The following is a 20,064-nucleotide window of genomic DNA, read 5'->3' as shown; positions in this document are numbered from 1 at the left end:
AAGAGTCATGTCATTTGGAATAGGGCAATAGTTTTAGCAACAGGGAAATCAAAGGGGAGACTGATCCCTACTACAAGTGGTCACTAGCTGTGGGCATAGAAGGACAAAGAGGGAAAGGGAAACTCTGATGAGTTTCAGTTGTGCTATTCTCCAGAATATAGTGTGGGTTATATAGAAAATATTGTTAAAGCTGAAACAAAGCATCTGTTTGAATGCATTTGTCATAACTTTGCCTGAATTACCTGCAGCCTGGTTGATTACATAGAAGGTCAATGTAATACACAACCCAGAGAAAGAACTAGGTACCTTGTTTTCATATTTACCTCTGGTTACTCTCCTGTGTATATCTCTTTATCTACACACACACACACAAAACACAACACACATACTCACACATACACACACACATAGGGATGCCCCATAATTTTTTAAAACCATTTCCTTATAGTTAAATATTTAGGTGATTTCTAGTCTCTGCTATTTTTAATTATGCTGAAATTCAATTTCTGATTAGTTCCTTAGGCCAGATTTCTAACAGTGAAATTTTGGGGTCAAATAATATAAACATTTTGAGGTTTTTGACATGCATTACCAAACGGCTTTCTAGAGTTGTATCCATTTACTTTTCCACTGTAATATATGAAGTACCTATCTCATTGCACCCTCATCAGCTTAGAATAGTGTTTCTCAAACTTGAGAATGCATCAGAACCACCTGGTGGTGTATACACACATCTATACATATGAAGTTAGATTTTTGTGCCATTTTATATTGTTCATTTTTTACACTCAAATATCATATACTTTCATGTGGTCAGATCTATGAATCTCTTATTAGGACCTTTCCTCAATAGTTTTTTTTTTCCTTAAAGATGTCTTTCTTGTAAAGTTTTACATACGTCATCTCATGTATTCTCTACAATAACCTTGAAAGGTAGATATCAGACCATTTTACAAATGAGGACACCAAGGCTTAGAGATACTAGATAGACTGCCTAAAGTCGCAAAGCCAGTAAGTGGCAGAGTCAGGATGAGAACACACAATGTGAATACATCAAACTGGTTCCCTAAAGAAAGGAAAGCAAGAGAATCTTCATTGAATCAATTATGTGGCAGACACCCTCCAGAGCAGCACAATATTATATAAAGAACATAAAATTTAAGTTATGGGGACTCGGATTCCAATCCTGCTTCAGGCTGTATAATCCCCAAAATGTCACCTACCTTCTCTAATACTCAGTTTTCTCAACTGTAATATGAAGAGACTAATAATAACATCTAAAGAATTGTGGCTGTTGTTTGGGGAAATGGAAATGAAGCACTTGTAAACTCAATAGTGCTACAGTAATACTGTTGTTGAGTTATACTTTGAAAAGCTAAAATATTTTATAAAATTCATTTGTGCCTGTAGTTTCTGATGTTATTTCTTACTTTTCTGCTTGGTTTTCCATATAATCATTAATCTTGCCATTTGTCTTATTTTATTCAAATGCACTCACCTTTCTTGGGCCTGTCATCTATTTTTTCATCTATTTTCAAATTCAGTGCTTCTAGATGACCTTTATAGTTATGGGATTTTGTTTTCTGTTATATTTTGGATCTTCTGAATCTTGAATTGTTCAGTCTGAGAAGTGTCCACTTACATAGATATTTAACCCATGATGAAACCTTCATTTCTCTTAACTTTCTCCTTTTGTCCATCCTTGAAAGTGATTTATATTTTTGAAGATTCTTACCATTGATGCATAGAGATGTATAAAGTGGCCTTAACTTTCAATGGACAACACAGTCTTCATTCCCCTTGGCTCATCTTCTTTTATACTTAGCTTATTCTATGGTTCCAGTTTCTTTTTATTTATTTATTTATTTTTTTTGCGGTACGCGGGCCTCTCACTGTTGTGGCCTCTCCCGTTGCAGAACACAGGCTCCAGACGCGCAGGCCCAGCAGCCATGGCTCATGGGCCCAGCCGCTCCGCGGCATGTGGGATCTTCCCAGACCGGGGCACGAACCTGTGTCCCCTGCATCGGCAGGCGGACTCTCAACCACTGTGCCACCAGGGAAGACCTCCATTTTCTTTATAAATAAATTCATTTTGTTTTTGAAGTTATGAAAAGCCACAAGAAGATACATTGTGACTCTTCTCCCTTTCTTAAATTATATAGTATGTAAGCCTATATCTGATGTTCAATTAGTCTAAAATGTTACAGTCAAAATACAAATCATGTCTTTAGTCTACAGTTTAGAAGTAAAAATAATTTGATAGAGAAAACTCTTTAGGACTTCTGCTGTCATTGGAGTTCTGAATACATGAAATATTTTTGAGGACCTTCCTTAAACAATTAGTCCTGGCAACAAAAGGCTAAGTAACCTAAAGTTAATATAGTTGAATTTTGTTCTTTACAACTGGGGGTATCAAAGTCTTAGTTTTAGCTATGATATACTCTAAAAATTAAATGCGAAAGTAAAATTTAAAGATGTGGAAGGGTGACAACTGGACCTGTTGGGGCAGAACTAGTCATTGTCATTAAATGATAAAAGATCTTGGATGTTTTCTAATATAAACCTCTCATTTTACAGATGAGAAAAATGAGGTGCTAAGGGCAAGTGGCTTGCAGTTAGTGGGTGGCAGAATTTGAACCTCATTCATCATCTGATTCCTTATGATGTAGAAACAACTGTTTTTTCATGATAGAGGAATAGAATTATATAAAAAAATCAACAAATCCCCTCACAGATGCTGTCTTTATAAGCTAAGAGGAAATAGAATCTTCACCCTAATAAACATATCAGAAATAATAACTGAAGAAAATAGAGAAACAATGTAATCCTCCTTTGTCGGAATTCCATACATATATGGAAGTGCATATCCTTAAGAACATGTAATTGTAAGGGTAAAAATGTGGTCCAAAAATATAGATTTAAAAAAAAAAGTATTTATTTATTGGCTGCGTTGGGTCTTTGTCGCTGTGTGCGGGCTATTCTCTAGTTGAAGCGAGCTGGGGCTACTCCTCGTTGCGGTGTGCAGGCTTCTCACTGTGGTGGCTTCTCTTTGTCATGGAGCATGGGCTCTAGCCACGCGGGCTTCGGTAGTTGTGGCACACGGGCTCAGTAGTTGTGGCTCACGGGCTCAGTAGTGGCACACGGCCTTAGTTGCTCTGTGGCATGTGGGATCTTCACAGACCAGAGTTCGAACCCATGTCCCTGCATTGGCAGGCGGATTCTTAACCCTGTGCCACCAGGGAAGTCCCCCAAAATAAAGATTCTTAATGTTGACTGAAAAAATCTGTTAAATGTAAATTCATAGGTACTGTACTGGGTACTGCTAAATTGCCCTCCAAAAAAGCGTTGTCAATTTGCTCTCCTACCAATTATTCAATCTTACAAATTGAATCTTACAAAGATTCAATTATACAATCTTACAAATACTTTACATTGTTAAAACTTTTTTAGTGTTTTTTTCAATGTGATTACCCCCTCCCCCCAAAATATGGTATATCATTTTAATTTGTGTTTCTCTAATTACTGAGTTTTAGTGTCTCAGGGTTTTTGGCCATTTGTGTTTCTTCTTGTACAATTACTTGTGCATATGCATTGCCCATTTTTCTACTAGGGTCTCTATCTTTTTCTTATTGATTAGACATTGTTCCTTATTCTGTTACACATAGTACAGTTATTTTCTCCTGGTTTGTCACTGTCTTTTTTATGGTTTATTTTGCCACAGACATTTTAGTTTTGCATGGTCAATTGTGTCAGTCTTTTCCTAGGATGTTTGCATTATGTGTTATAAAGTTATGCTTATGTCAAATAGGGTCTCCTAAGGAAAGAGAAATCACATAGTAACTGGAATAGGGAAGTTTATTATTAACCATCCTGGGGATCAGTTAACAAGGGATTGGCTTGTAAGATGTACAGAGACCCCTAAATAATATAGGAATAGCAGCTATAAACTCCTAGGGCTGAGATAAAGCACACCCTTCCACCTCTCCTCCTCACCTCACTACTCCCTCCTCCAGGGCTGAGAATCCAGACCTTGTTAGAGCCTTGGTTCACTGGGTGACACAGAGATCACCCTGGTGCCCTACCTACAAAATTTACTAGAAATCTACTCTCCAAACTTATAGGAAATCCACCCTCTAAGTGCATGGGGAGGTATATGGCCCAAGGGAGGTGGCTACGAAACCACCCCAGGTATAGGCTGGGGAAAGCTGCTAGCACCATGCACTGCAAGACCCTGGCACTGGAGAAGCCACCTGGACTGCAGGAGCCTTGTGCTGGAAGATCTTGCTGGGAAGAGCCACAGAAACCAGGAAGAGTTCCTTCTCTTGCAATAGATTTCAGCACCTTCTACTGACAATACTTAATATGGTACCAGCTGGCAAAGGTGAAATGTTTAAAGGGCCCAGCTCCATTTTCTGCAGAGAAACAAGGAAAGGCAGATTTGGAGCCAAAGGGCAATAAATTAATAACTGGTACAGCACTTTGTTATACCTGGATTTTATCTTTGTGCGTGATTTGAGATATCCACAAACAGTATTTTTTTATAAAGAAAAAATTGGAAACAACTTAAAGGCCTATTGATAAAGAAATGATTGAATCAACTATGGTTCTCCCATACCACAGATTACTATGCAGCAGTTATGAGGTGAATATCTAGATATATGCACTGATATAAGGTCTTTAAATCATATTGTTGAATGAAAATTAACAAAATTTTAAACTATGCAATAATGTAATAATAATATAATTAATATAATATTATTCATTATAATACACACACACAGATTGTGTATTCAGCAGCAGAAGTCCTAAGATTACTTTGTAAAACTCTTTATAATTAACATTTACTTGTAAACCAACACTAAAGTACCTCATATATCTTAATTGTGTTAGAAATATCTTTGCGCAATTTTTTGCTCTCTTCTAGCTAACTTCTTATTCATAGATGCTACAGAGGTAAAGGTTATCTCAGGTCAAATTGACTCAAATTTCAAATTAATAAAATTCTTAGAACTTCTAAATTCATATAATGAAAGTCTGTTTGTGTGTGTTTGTGTGTGTTCCTTTTAGGCAGATGTTGAAAAGGTTATAGCAGTTGCCTGGTTCATCTTTCAGCCCCTTCTCTTTGGACTGATTGGAGCAGAGGTAGCCATTACAGCTCTCAGACCAGAAACTGTAGGTAAGAATTTTGCTAAAATCAACTCTTCTTATATTCAGTTGAAATATCTTTAGTAGGTGTGTGTTCAGTGGTTCCCATTGTCACAATTATATAAAAAGGTAACGAGCTAAGTCTTTTAGAGCAGTTCGTTAGAAAATAATGTTTGTCAATCTAAGACAGTAAATTTTATACCTTTAAATATTGTTCCTTGTAAAGAAAAGTGACACTGCTGACTGCCATCAATAAAATACAGGCCTTAAAGTGTTTTTCCAAGGATAAAAATGTTCATCTAGCCTTACCCTGATCAAGGGCCAGAATTTTAAAGATAAATAGTGAGTTCTATAATATGAACCCATAGAATAAAAATGTTTGTTCATTCATTCTTTTATTCATTCACACATTTGAAAGCCATTATGTTAAAACTCTCTTAATTCATAGCACTTCACTTAAAAATTAATTTACACACATATACTCATTATTTCCTCCTTTCCTTGCATCACAATATTCTTCCGTCCATACTAGGGATCCCATCCCCTGCCACCTCTTTCTGGATCTTACACATAGATTCTTCCCTTTTTCTTTTTCATCCTCAAATATCCTTGTCACAGTGTTCTTCTCTTCAGAAGTTAAACAGACTTTAATCTCTAACTTAAAATAATATCCTTCCATTCTGATACATGCTATAACATGGATGAACCTGGAAGACATTACACTAAGTAAAAGAAGCCAATCATAGAAAGACAACTACTATGTGGAATCTAAAATATGGCACAAATGAACCTATCTACAAAACAAAAATAGACTCATATACATAGAGAACAGACTTGTGGTTGCCAAGGGGGAGGGAGGGACTGGGACTTTGGGGTTGGCATATGCAAACTATTGCAAATAGAATAGGTAAACAGCAAGGTCCTACTGTATAGCACAGGGAACTATATTCATTATCCTGTGATAAACCATAATGGAAAAGAATATAAAAAAAAGAATGTCTGTATGTGTATAACTGAGTCACTTTGCTGTATAGCCAAGATTGGCACAGCATTGTAAATCAGCTCTACTTCAATTAAAAAAAAAAAAGAAATCAACAAAGTAGAAAACAATAGAGAAAATTAACAAGGTCCAAAAAAAAAAAAAAAGACACTACTGTGTGATTCTACTTATATGAGTCAAATTCATAGAAATAGAGAGTAGAATGATGGTTGCCAGTGGTTTTGGGAAAGGGGAGATGGGGATTTGTTGTCTAATAGGTACAGAGTTTCAGTTTTACAAGATGAAAATGTTCTAGATATTTTTTGCACAAAAATATAAATGTTTAACTTAATTCTTACTGAACTGCACATTTTAAAATGATCAGGATGGTAATTTTTATGTGTATTTTATCACAAAGTTAAATAAATATACACACATATATTTATGAAAGATATATATATATATCCTTCCTCCATTTCACTTCCCCCCTCACCTACCACTCTATCTCTCTATTGCTCTTTTCAAACTTTTCCAGAAGGGTGTCTATATTCCCCTTTTCCATTTCAGTTCTCATTCCCTTCCTCAGTACATTTCAGTTTAGCTTCTGCCCCATCACACAACCAACCCTGCTCTTACCAAGGTTATATTATTAAATCCACTGAATACTTACCAGTCTTTATTGCACTTGATACTACTGACCTCTTTAAAACACTTTTACATTGAAGTCTGAAATTTCATATTTTCCGGTGCCTTTTGAGTCTTTACCGTATGTATGGCTTAAGCGCTGCTCCTCCTCAAAGTTCTTTCCAAAACCTTCTATGCTTCTCGCTCTTTTATCACTTCCTTGAGCTCATCTACACTCAGTGACTTTGATTATAAACTATGTAATTCCAAAATCTTTATCTCTAAATCTATAAATCCAGTGGCTGATTGGACATCACCACTTATAAATTCCACAAAACTTAAAACTCAGTGTGTCTAAAACTTCCTCTTCATCTTCTCCCCAAACCTTCAATGTTCCCTCCTGGGAATGGGATCATCTCTTTTGTATCTTGTACTTCAGCAACAAATATTTTTGAAAATCTACCAACCTGGGAGAAATATCCTCCAACAAAAAGCCACAAAACTTTTCGGTAAAAAAAAATATTGCAGATTTACAGTAGAGCCTCCTGCAGTGTCTATCCCTTTTACCCAGGCTTTTGAACTTGACAAAGTTGTTATCCTTTTTGAACTTCACTTTTTTCAACTGTAAAATGACAGGAATTACCCCACAGGTTGTAAGAATTAAGTAAAGTAATGCACTTAAAGCTTAGTACAGAACCTGGCACAGAGTAAATACTCAACAAATGTTACTTTAAAAAAAATCATCCTGTAACTTAGCAGTCACTTTAGCTGTGCCTTTCTCAGATTCCAGTAGCCTGCAGCGGCCAAGTCACAATCCTTTATTTTGCACTTCAGGATGAACTTAACTTTACCAGCAAAGGATTCTAAATGCTGACTGAATGCAGTAGCTGTATATGAAAACCAGGGCTAATGGGCTGTCAGTGTACACACCAGTATGATGAAACAGCTGTAGACTGCCACTGTCTGTTCTGATTGGTCACTGCCCAGCGAGCTCTGTTCTGATTGGCTGATTGCCCCCATAATGGCTTATAAATATTTTGAATATCGCCTCTGGTCTTATACTCTCTGTAAAGAATTCTCAACCACTTTGATGAAAATAATAATTTTTTCCTCTTCTGTGCCCTCTTACCAGTATGCTTATACTGTACTTACCTTATAGTATATTAATTCGTTTTTTATGTTTCTGTCTTCCTCTGTCTTTGAAGTTCATAGAAGTAGAGTCTGTACATTATACATTTTTGGATACTAGTACCTAGTCCAGATCCTGCCATGCATAGTTATTGAATAAATTCTTGTTAAATAAATGCATGGAAGAAAGTGTGTTTCTTGCTATAAAGCTTAAAAGAACATTCAAATCTCCTTTTAGAAATTAAAATATGTTTAATTTCTGTTTTCAGTTTAAGGGAATATTCTGGTTTCTCTCAGAGCAAATAAATCTTTTGGATTTTACTAAAAACAAAAATCAAGGGGAAATACCTTCTTTTAAACAAGTGATCTAATTGATCCTTAATATTGATGTTTTGATAAATTATGCCTAGCCATTTTTGTCTTTTTAATTTTGTGAATGTTTTTAGACTTCTGTTGAAAGAGTTCTGAATCAGTAACCATGTGATTCAATTTTTCCCCCAGTATTTCATTATGTCTAAAAACTGAGTATTTCTTACAGGCCTTTGTATTGCCACCCTGGGCATTGCAGTATTGATACGAATTTTGGCTACATATCTGATGGTGTGTTTTGCTGGTTTTAACTTTAAGGAAAAGATATTTATTTCTTTTGCATGGCTTCCAAAGGCCACAGTCCAGGTAATGATGGATTTTAATTCCTATTTCTATATGATACCTTGACATTTTTAATAAGAGGGCTTGTTCAAATTTGGTGAAAATAAATAATTGAAGTTTGATTTATGATAAGATTTTATACTAATTTACTCTTTAAAAGTTTTATTTTTGGTATACTGATTCATTAAATATGACAGCTCATTAAATTTCCTTAGATCACCAGGGTGCAACTCAAACTCCAATTAATCCCTATACTACTAGAAAGCAGTAGTAAGTAGCAGGAGGGAAGAGTTGGAATTTTTGTCAGTCAGAGCTCTCTAAAATAACCCAAAGAGATAGTTATTAACTCTATTCATTTCAATATCTTCTAAGAAGAGAGTGAAACAGAAATAGCGTAGCCCATCTTAGTATTTGGAAATACTTCAATGTCTATATGATTGATCATCAGTTATGCTTGACCACAGTCTTTAATAGAGAAAGATTTATTGAGAAATAACTCAGAAGATGCTTTATTTCCTAGATTATTAGTTGATATTAAATTTTCAAACCACCTGAACCTCCTGACAAACGTCTCAATCACATGACCCAAAATTTGTTCACTCTAATAAACAAAGCAGTAACCAGTAGGTACTTGAAAGTGTTGACCAGGTATTTGGTAGCATACCTATAATTGCTCATTAAATTAGAACTGTATAGATCATCATTTGTTGCAAATGTAATATATCCCTGATTGTATTGTGTATTCTCCAACTAATTACAACAAATAAGAATGAACTGTTTCATCCTTGATTATTTTGCAATTATTTAAATGTGTAAATTTCTGTTTCATGAAATGAGAATTAGGTGTTCTTAATTTAGGAAGCTTTGAGGGGTGCAGTGTGCTGCTCTGTAACTATATGCCGGATTTTGTGTGGCTATGGGATTGGGGCATTATTCCAGAGAAGTTTTTCTTTCCATCAGACTTTCAAAGGTGTCTGAGACATAGTGGCTAAGAATGCTGTGAGGTTAATAGAGCACAGTAAGTTGAACAGTTTCTCCCTCACAGTATCTCCAGCCTCCACACTACTTTCAGTAACTTTAGTAGGTAAATATCAAAATAATCGCTCTAGTAGCTTTAGTATGAAAGATTTGTTTCTAACATCAAAATTTGAAAGATGGCACTTTCCTGCTATGAAAACAAATTTTAAAATAAGGAGAAATTATCTAGGATGTCTTGAATAATGCATGTTCTCAAAGCAAGTATTGTATACAATCTTTTTTCTTCTTTTGCCACTGCACAAGAAGCAAGACTTTCTTATATATTTTTTCCATATTAGTGTTCTTTAAACTTTTTTGTCTATGACTACTATAAGAAATATATGTATATTTTTAAAATATGTATTTATTTATTTTTTGGCTGTATCAGGTCTTAGTTGTGGCACATGAGATCTTTCATTGCGGCACACGGGCTCCTGTTGCCGTGCGCAGGCTTCTCTCTAGTTGTGGTGCAACGGGCTTAGTTGCCCCGCAGCATGTGGGATCTTAGTTCCCCGACCAGAGATCAAACTGGCATCCCCTGAGTTGCAAGACGGATTCTTAACCACTAGGCCACCAGGGAAGTCCCGGAAATAGATTTTAAATGACAACTTAGCAAACATACAAACCCCCAAACGTACACACACATACACATATACACAATGACAGAGAGCTGAAAGAGAAATATACATCATAATGTGTGCAGTTCTTGCTGAGAATTCATGAAATGTTGAATTAGTTATGGCACAAGGTGATCTGAAATAGCAAAGAGCCCTCAAACCCGAGGACTAAATGAGATAGATTTTTATTTCTCTCTAACCAGCAGTGCAGCATGGGAATTCCAGAGCTGGCAGGGTAACTGCTGTCCTCAGCATATGCCTTTCATCCATGAGTCCAACTTTCACTGTTTGTCATCCAATGGGAAGGGGGAAAGAATAAGGTACAAGTGTCCATTTCTTTTCAGGGAACAGTTACAAGAAGCATTTATCATTTCTGCTCACCTCTTAATGGCCAGAACTTAGATACATAGCTTCAACTAGTTGCAAAGAAGACTGGGAAAAAAGTCTGTATTTGGACAGCAATGTGACCAGCTAAACTCAGGAGTTCTATTATAGAAGGGAAAAGAGGCATTCAGATATTTATGGGCAATGAGTCGTCTCTGCCATTGTGTCTCATCCACACTGATATTTTCTCTTCTGTTTCATTGCTATGTTCTGTGCCAATAAGAGGATAACCAGATTGATTAATGTATTTTCCCCACGTGCACTGATAATATTGCATTTTGTCTCTAAGAGTTTTCATAATACTTCCCAGTAGATAAATTTTAAACAAAACATTTCACCAACTCCTAAGGCAAAGAGTTAATCAAATTCCTAATAAGGTTAACTTCAAGTTTCAAAGGTACCTACCACTTTCAAGTTTCTTGATGTTTAACAATTAGCTTAGGCTCTACAGCAATATTCTTATGTTTTTTCATGTAAAATTTCACCATCTTCCAGTAAGTATCACTGCATTTTTTCATCTTGTCCTTTCTTAATTCCAAATTCCTAAAGACAAAAGAATGAGATGACCATTCAGTAACTTTCAACTTTACTCAGGAGGAATTTAGTATATAGAATCTTGTTATAGTTAATTAATATCCTAAGTCTGTATTTGCCTTGTGTTCTGAAATATATTTGCCTGATATTTTTATAAGTTTACCTTATGCAAATAGGTATATATGAATCATCATTCTTTCCCTATGCAAGGGCAGGGAGAGCTTTTAGATCATTAAAATCAACTGTAGTACACTTTGAAAGAAGACTAATAGAACTTTGTCAGTTGAGCAGAAGAACAAGAAATTTGTTTTTGCAGATGATAAAATAACCTTTTTTTCTATGTGCTTGTCTTATCATGCTTCCAACTTTACCTTTAAACTTTTATAGGCTGCAATAGGATCTGTGGCTTTGGACACAGCAAGATCACATGGAGAGAAACAGTTAGAAGGATATGGAATGGATGTGTTGACTGTGGCATTTTTGGCCATCCTCATCACAGCCCCAATTGGAAGTCTACTTATTGGTTTGCTAGGCCCCAGACTTCTCCAGAAAGCTGAACATCAAAATAAAGATGAAGAAGATGAAGGAGAGACTTCTATACAGGTTTAGAGGTGAAAAGAGAGAATGCCGAATATAGTCATCAGAAAGCTGCTCTCGGAGGCTACTTTTATCCATATGGATATTGACGTATGTAATGGTTAAGCTTAAAATATACTAGAACCAAGTGTGGCTATTTCTCTAAACAGCATTTTTAGCCATTACCCTTTCCATCTGGGGGGGATGGGGGTAATGTTCTACATCTCCAACCTGATCTCTACCTTTTTTTTCTTTCACACACTATTCATCATTATATCTTAATTTTTATAGGGACATATACACTTGAATGTACTACCACAATTTAATTTCAGTGTCCTGTTCTGCTAACCAACAGCTTGCTCTGACTTACTATTACCATCACAGTTTCACGGTTCATGGTCACCTGGCCTCTCATGCCTTGAATTGCTTTGGGCTCCTCTTTTCTTTTTTTAAAATACCATGACACAATCCCTCATCAATTTCTATCAATCTCTACACCAGCCTCATGAATATCATATTAATCAGGGTAAGGTAAGCTGCTATAATGAAGAAACGAAAAATGAAATACTTAAATAGAGAAATTTATTTCCCTCTTATGAAACCAGCTGACAGTGTTACTCTGCTCATGCAGTCTACTCAGAGACCCATGTCCTTCTGTCTTGAGGCTGTGCCATGCCCTAGCTTAGGACAAAGGTTAAAGATGTCTGTCCCCTTTCTAATCCTCAGGAAGAAGGAAAAAAGAAAGTCCAAGGCAAGCAATTTATTTTTAAGGACGTGCTGTGGAGTTGGACACATCTCTCCTCTTACATAATGTTAGTGAAGCCCACACCCCGCTGTGAGGAGGCTGAGAAAGTGTCTCTCACTAAGCATTCACATCCTGGGAGATGGGAAGATCAGATTGGAGAGCCAGAAGTACCATTGTGTTGGGTGTTGCCATCACCTAATAGCATCTTCTTGCAGGTTAACAAGGACCAGCTAAAGTTAGTAACTTTAACCAAAAGAGTGACTTCTGTGGCAGGAATTTCAGGGATTGCAACATGCTAGTAGAGAAGATAAGAAGAAAGGCTCATCTGCAAAAGTCACATTTTATCCCACTTGATCAACAGAACGTCTCTGCTTTTGTGTGTCACCCATTAAGTTCCTCTACTCTAGGTCAATTCCTGCCTAGTTGTTAGAATAATCATGTTTAAATAAACATGTCATTAGACTACCTAAGGGTCTGATTTATTAGCAGACAAACATATGAACAAACTGTAAAAAGGGATATAAGTGCTCTGACAGAAGTGCGAATAGGGTACATACACCCTTCATTTAGTTGTTAGACTAACATCTCATATTGAACTAATCTTATCATTAGACTGCTGTTGCAGCCCCTTCCACCATGACATTCACCTCTGTCCAAAACTAGCTTAATTTTTATTAAGCTAACATATTACGAAGCCATAGAATCTTCATTTTTATGTCAGCCTGACTCTGGTTACTTTCTGGGACCTGTATTCCCTTAGTGTTTATGTTCTCAATTTGGACTGGATTAATGTATACCAAAGTTCAGATGGATGAACTTCCTTGGCCAGGTGCACCTTGGGGGTAGCACCATAAACTTAATGCTCACCTGGTCCTCTACTTTCACAAGCTCTGAAACTAGATTCATCCAACAAATACTTACTGAAAGCCTTTGGTGACCCAGGCACATCATGAAGACTAATATTGTTTCCATCTTTAAGGATCTGACAGTCTGATAGAGGAGAGCAACCACTAAACAAGAGATTGCAAAACAGTATGATACGTGCCATGATGCAGGAAGTAGAGGGGCGCCAGGGAGCTCGTAGCAGGAGCACCTTATCAATCCAGGGGGAGGTGCAGTTTAGACACAGCCTCCAGAGAAAGTAGGACTAGGGTTAGGACATGGGGGATGATTAGGACTTAGCAAAAGGCATGTGAGGCCCAAGGGTGCTTGCAGTCAGTGCTGGTTCCCATGTTCACCAGTAGCTCTTCTCCACGTAACAGGCTTTGAATACTTTTTAACTACTACAAAATACAGTTAGTATAAGTAAATGAGAATGTTGTTATAAATATTCAAGGCCCCAAAGAAGAATTAGAAATGGAAATTTACAGAATGTAGAAATAGTTGAAGAGCGCAGTAAGCCACTGTCATAGCCTATGCCATTTTCAGAGCATGCAGCTACTTCCTACCTCTACTCTACACCCAAATCTCTCTGGCTGTCTGTCCAGTGTTGGTCTCTGCAGGGCTCACCATGAAGTCTCAGGTTTGTCACCACATTGTAAGTCACAGCTCTTGACTTCGCTGGTGAACTCAGAGTTAATTTGATACAGTGTTGACTCAAGCCAACCAAACTTACTCCACCCACCCAACCACAGATAGGAACCATTACTCTAACCTCTGGGTGCCTGAAAGAACGGTGTATGTACACTATACATACTTCTGTCATAGTACTTATAGTCCTTTTTTCAGTTTGTTTATATGTTTGTCTCCTATTAAATTAACCCCTGAGGGGTGCGAACCTTATCTTGGTCATCTTTGAATCCTCAGCAGTTTGCACAGGGCATGGAGCACGGTGGGCATTTAGTAAATTTTTATTAACTGAGTCAGTGAGGAGATTCTCTTTCAGTATCAGAAAACTACCTGCCACATAACAGTTTAGATGTTAGTCTGCTTAGTCTATCTTAGTCTGCTTGGGCTACTGCAACAAAATACCATAGACTGAGTGGCTTAAACAACAGATGCTTATTTTCTCACAGTTCTGGAGGCTGGAAGTCAAACGTGAAATTTGCCAGCCTGATCAGGCTCTAATGAGGGCTCTCTTCGTAGCATGCTAATAACCTCCTTCTCGCTGGGTCCTCACAGGGTGGGGTGAAAAAATGGGGATGGAAGAGAGTGTGCAAGCTCTCTGGTGTCTCTTCTTATAAAGGCACTAATCACACCATGAGGGCTCTACCCTCATGATCTTATCCAATCTAATTACCTCTTAAAGTCCCCATCTCCAAATGCCATCACATTGGGGGGTTATGGCTTCAACTTATGAATTTGGTGGGGGGATACAATTCAGTGCACAGCAAGGGTGTCATACTTCCGAGGACAGTGCTAAACAAACACTATAAATTCATGTTCTTCAAGATGCCTATTTTTCCTAGGGTTGGTACCATCATTCTCCCTTTGAGAAGTGTTTGTTTATTGTCTGTTTGTTTGTCTTTAGGCAGACTGATTAGGCTTCAGCTCTTCAAGTTATTTTCACAGTCCAGTGTTTTTCTCTCTGGTATTAACTCCATAACATTGATTGGACTTTAATGTTCTCAAAATGTCCTCAGTCTTATGTTTGCAAGTGATCTCATCCATTACATTCTTTAAAAATGGTACTGATTATTTTTGTCTGATTACAAAATAATACACTTTCATTGCAGAAAATTTAGAACACAGAAAAGAACAATAAAGAAAACTGAAACTAATGTAAACACCCATTTTATTTTGATTCTTTTAAATTTTACTCTTAATGTAAACACCCATTTTATTTTGATTCTTTTAAATTTTACTCTTGCAGTTCTGGGGATTGTCTTATTTTCAGAACGATATATCATCCACCAAATTCATTGGGTGAAAGCCAACATAAATACATTTGACCTCTGGGAAGGCATATAGATTGAAGAATTTTTGTTGTATACGATGAATCCTAAGCCTTCCAAAAAATAATTTATTCACCTGGTAATATTCAGATACTCATTTTGCAATGAATAAAACAGATAAATCCCTGCCTTTATGGAGTTATGTTCTAAAATCCATTCATTCACTCACTCAGAATACACTTGTAACTTGGCTAACTATATGCCAGTTTTGCTAGGTGCTGGGAAATACAGTGATGAAGAAGATATTCAAGGGTTCTGTTTAATGGAACTTGAATTCTAGTGGGAGATTGACTCTGAGGGGAATACAAATGTGAATAAGATACTTGCCTTCAAGAACCTTACAAGGCAGCAAGATGTGTACAAATAGCTGTAATCCAAATGAATGATTCAAAACTGTTCTCAGTGAGGAAAACTTCTTAAAGGAGGTGATACTTGAACCGGACTTTGAAGAAAGGGTATGATTTGGATTGATGAGTTGATATTAGGGAGTAAAGCGAAGAAGGGAACAGCTAGGTACAGGGCTGGCATATTAGCCAAGTGTGAAAACAGTAAAGCCTGGGGTAAACGGCCGACACTTAAGGTTGATAACGGGAATTAGTGAGAGGTAAGACTGGAAAAGAAAATTGGCACTTAAATCATACCAAATAGATCATTGGCCAAATTTCTATTTTTATTGAAGTGCTTTCAGAAGTACAGAAGATATTTTTGAAACTTTATACAGAAACTTTATACTTTATACAGAAGATATTTTTGAAACTACTTTCATATCCAATTTAGTAAAAACTGCTGTAATGAATAAGGTTCTCTTTGTTCCTCAAAAGTTTTTTTTTTTTTGCTTTTAATGGCATTGTTGCAAATATAACCAATTTAATTGCTATGAACTTACTATTGACTTTTTTTTACCAAAAAAGCTTCAGATGTTTCTTTAGCTGCTTTTTAAGTGATTATTATTAAGTTTGTATTATATTGTCTTGAAATAAATGAAGGACATTATTTTTGAAATGTTTCAGGACATTATATTTCTATATGAATAATTTAGTTCTCTGTTAACAGATGGGAATTTCTTCGTGCCATTTTGGGAGCAAGTGATATCACATGCTTTAGTTGACTAACTCAAATTAAATATGGCCTGAGCCCTCTGACCTGGTGAGAATTCTGAAACTCTGTTGATGTGCCCTCCATCTTCCTTAAATTGACCCTAAAGCATTTGACCTCCAGCAGTCCATTGCATCTGGGGCACAGAATAGTGTCCTGGAGGCCAGCAGATTCCTCTCAAAGGTCTTCTTCCCAGCTCTACCATTTGTTCTTCATCCCAGTATCCTTGGGGATCTCCTTGCTTTTTCCTTCCATACCATGAGAACAAAGCATTTCCTTAGCCATATAATCACAAAAGACCTTGTCTACTCTCCTAAAACAAGGAAGAAAATGACTTTAAGTCCTTGCTGAGCTGTCTACACCATGCTGAAAGTGGGAAGGGGTTACAATAAAAAGAGAATTTTTACTCAGTCGCCCCAAAAAGAGTTGTAATTTGAATGAGATCTTAAATGATAAATAAGAAAAGGAGAGCGGGAACACTCCGCATAGACGAAATGACTTTAGAAAAAACATGGGGTCAAAAAGGAATACAGTGTGTGCAGGAGAAAAAGTTGTTTGGAGTATCAGGAGAAAAAAAAACAGGAAAGGTCAGTTTGTCTTTCTAAGAAGTTTAGACTTTCTCCAATAACAGTTGTTTTCGTCTATATAATAGGAAGCTTGGGGATTCCATAGAGGAAACTTGAAGTCCACCTTTGGCACTGAGAACCCAAAGCTTCTGGGCCCACCTTAAAGCAGAGCAGTTCTGCTTTCATTGTTTCATATGAAGATTTCCACATAAGATTTCATGGTGCCGGGGACAAAACAAAACAAAGGTTTTACACTGATAACAGAATATCGTCTGTTTACTTTGTATCAAGCCCTGTTGCAGACACTTACCATGCATCAATTCATTTAGTCTCACAACACCACCACATCCTTTACAGATAAGAAAACCCAAAACTCAGGGAGATTATGTATTTGCCTGTGGTCCCAAAGCTACAAAGTGGCAGTGCTGAAATTTGAGCGCAGTCCTGACCCCAGAGACTATGTTATTTTAAGACTGCACTATATTTAAGTTGACGTAAGAGGAAATATGATCTGAGTTTTGACAAGTTACTTCTGGCACGCGCAGCCCCTGGCGCTGCTTTTTGGCTAATGCCCCTCCGAAGTCAACTCCGTCCCTTGACTTTTACAACACAATAGGTCAGTGTTCTCAGACATGGAAAGGAAAGGGTTGAACAGACTGAAAACACACCGGGCGGTCGCGGAGAACACCGGAACCCTCCGGCTCCGAGGCCTGGAAAGACCAGGACGCCATTTAGACGCGTCAGCCCCGCCCCGCCGCCGCCAGCCCCGCCCCGCCGCCGCCAGCCCCGCCCCGCCGCCGCCAGCCCCGCCCCGCCGCCGCCAGCCCCGCCCCGCCGCCGCCAGCCCCGCCCCGCCGCCGCCAGCCCCGCCCCGCCGCCGCCAGCCCCCCACTCGTTGAGATTAGCCCAGCCTCGTTGCCATTAGCCCCGCCCCGCCGTCGTCAGCCCCGCCCAGAAGCCGCTGTCGCGCAGCCCACTGCGCTCTCCGAGGTTCCGCCACCTGTACCCCAGAGCTGCGCGTGGGCTTTGCGGCGGTTGCTGGGCGCCAGGGCCGCTCCCGGGGCAGCGGCGGATGCTAAAGGAATTGTATGTACGGCCTATTTGTCTTTGTCTTTACTGTCCCCTTTGGCACTAGTCCCCTGTCTCCCGCGGTCTTTCCTCTCTGGTAGCCCCCAGGAACGCCTTTCCGTCCCCTTCAGTTCTAGGGAGCGTAGTTCTAGGGGACTTCTTTGCCTGGCGCTGGGGAAACAGTCACAGACCTCTTTCTCTCCTCTCCCTGACTCGTGTCTTTACTCCCTCACCCCACATCTCTCTTCTTTATTCTCTCCCTTCCTCCTGCGTTTCTTTCGTTTTACAGGTACTCGCAAGTAAGAAAATGTCTGTCAGTCAGGACTGACTGAAACATTAATTTTATTAAGCGCAGACTACTGTACAAATGGTGCATATCGGCAAATGAACGTTCGTAAGCTCCTGTGATTGGAGATGTGTTCCAGGATTGGTTGCTGATCCTGGGAAGGCTCACCTCCCTCCTCCCACGCCCCTCACTCCGCCTGTTCTATCCCAGTGGACCAGCCCTTTAGATCAGTGCTTTTGAAGGATTAAGGACAGTTGTTGCACAGGTACCACGTGTCAGGCATATCATGTAGGAGTCCTTATAAGAGCTCTGCAGGCCCATAACTGGTCACTGATGCCCCTCTGTGTGTGTCCTGTAGTCTATGAAAGATCAGATGGGGTGATGGAGAGGGAAGATTGGCTTGGGTGGCACTGAGAGAGGTCACACCTCACTCTGTCATTTTTCATAGGTGTAAATAGTATTGTTATTGTTATTCTGTTACTGCAACAGAAGTGTGGGAAAGTGACACTTATTACTATCACATTTAAGAATTCATGCACCAGACATTTTAGACACTATCTGCCTATGAAATGGATATTCATATTTATGACCTTCTGTGAGTACTAGAATTTGTACTACTGGTTTTGTCAGTTGACTCTCTGTTGTCATAAACTCCTGGCCAGTACCAGACAAAAGGAAAGAGGCAGGTGTAACAATAGCAATATATAAAGTAATATTTTATAGCACTTCTCATTTTGTATATTATTTTCATACTCATCCTGTTTATATAGCCTATGAGATAGAGTTGGTTAACAAAACTCCATTTTACTGAAGAAGGAACTAAACACTGAGATTGAGCAGTATGTGGAACATAGTACAATATACATTCAGTAAATATGAGAAAAGGGATAAATGGATGAGATTTTCAAGAAGCCATGTCTTATTCACTTTTGTATTCTCCAAACCCAGAGGTAAGGCTAGCAACAGTAAGCCCACAGATGTGGGTTAGAGAGGTCGAGTGACTCGCTCAGGGACAGGAATGCATCACATATTTTTAGGGCATCTACTGTTTTGCCAGACACTGTGAATACGATGGTTAAAAAGACGCAAGATTCCTGTTCTCATGGAGCTTAAATTGTAATGAAGATAGAAAATAAACAGGTAAACAATATGTGAACAAAGAAATCTTGGATAATGGTGAGTGCAGTGAAGAAGTAAAACAGTGTGAGGTGAGAGGACCTCAGGGAGGGGTTACTTGAGATGGATTGGTTAGGGAAGGCCTCCCTGAAGAGCTGACATTTGTGCTGAGACCTCAGTGATATAAAATAGACAGCCATGGAAATATTTGGGACCAGAGCAATGCAGGTAAAGGAAACTTCAACTACAGAAGCCCAAGGTAGGAAAGAACTTGACTCTTTCAAAGAATATCATAAAGAATGCTGTAGCTGGGATGTAGAGAAAGTGGGACAAGATGAGCTTGGAGAGATAGTTAGGAGCCAAAGCATAGATAGGGGCCAAAGGGCTTTGAATTGGCCATGGGGCTCTACCCATGGGACAGGTTAGGAATTTATTTAAAGTATGATAAGAAACCAGTAGGGGGTTTTTTGGAAGGGAGTAATATAATCTGATTTATTGTATAAAGGTTTGTTCCGCCTGTTACATGGTGAATGGGTCATAGGGAATGGAAAGCAGCATTAGGAGAAGACCCTTGTGGTAATCCAGGAAGGAATGACCACAGTTTTGGCTAAAGTGGTATAAACATGGATGGATGTGAGA

At 38.3% G+C, this 20,064-nt stretch overlaps 1 protein-coding gene across 2 annotated transcripts in view; it reads left to right on the top strand.

The window, feature by feature from the left end:
• Window positions 1–20,064, top strand: part of SLC9B2 (solute carrier family 9 member B2) — a 117,733-nt gene that overhangs the window by 35,729 nt on the left and 61,940 nt on the right. The window contains exons 11-13 of one of the 2 annotated variants that reach the window (XM_060148534.1): window positions 5,068–5,176; window positions 8,415–8,551; window positions 11,467–16,188. The exons of the other annotated variant lie outside the window; for it this stretch is intronic. Coding sequence (XP_060004517.1) covers window positions 5,068–5,176; window positions 8,415–8,551; window positions 11,467–11,688 — 468 coding nt within the window. The 3' untranslated portion in view covers window positions 11,689–16,188. Of the gene's footprint in view, window positions 1–5,067; window positions 5,177–8,414; window positions 8,552–11,466; window positions 16,189–20,064 lie in introns of those variants that run through there. 2 annotated transcript variants of the gene reach the window in all.

The sequence above is a fragment of the Lagenorhynchus albirostris genome, chromosome 4 (assembly GCF_949774975.1).
Source record: "Lagenorhynchus albirostris chromosome 4, mLagAlb1.1, whole genome shotgun sequence".
Taxonomy (NCBI): domain Eukaryota; kingdom Metazoa; phylum Chordata; class Mammalia; order Artiodactyla; family Delphinidae; genus Lagenorhynchus; species Lagenorhynchus albirostris.
Note: the sequence above shows the minus strand (reverse complement) of the source record. Positions and strands in the feature narration are given on the sequence as shown.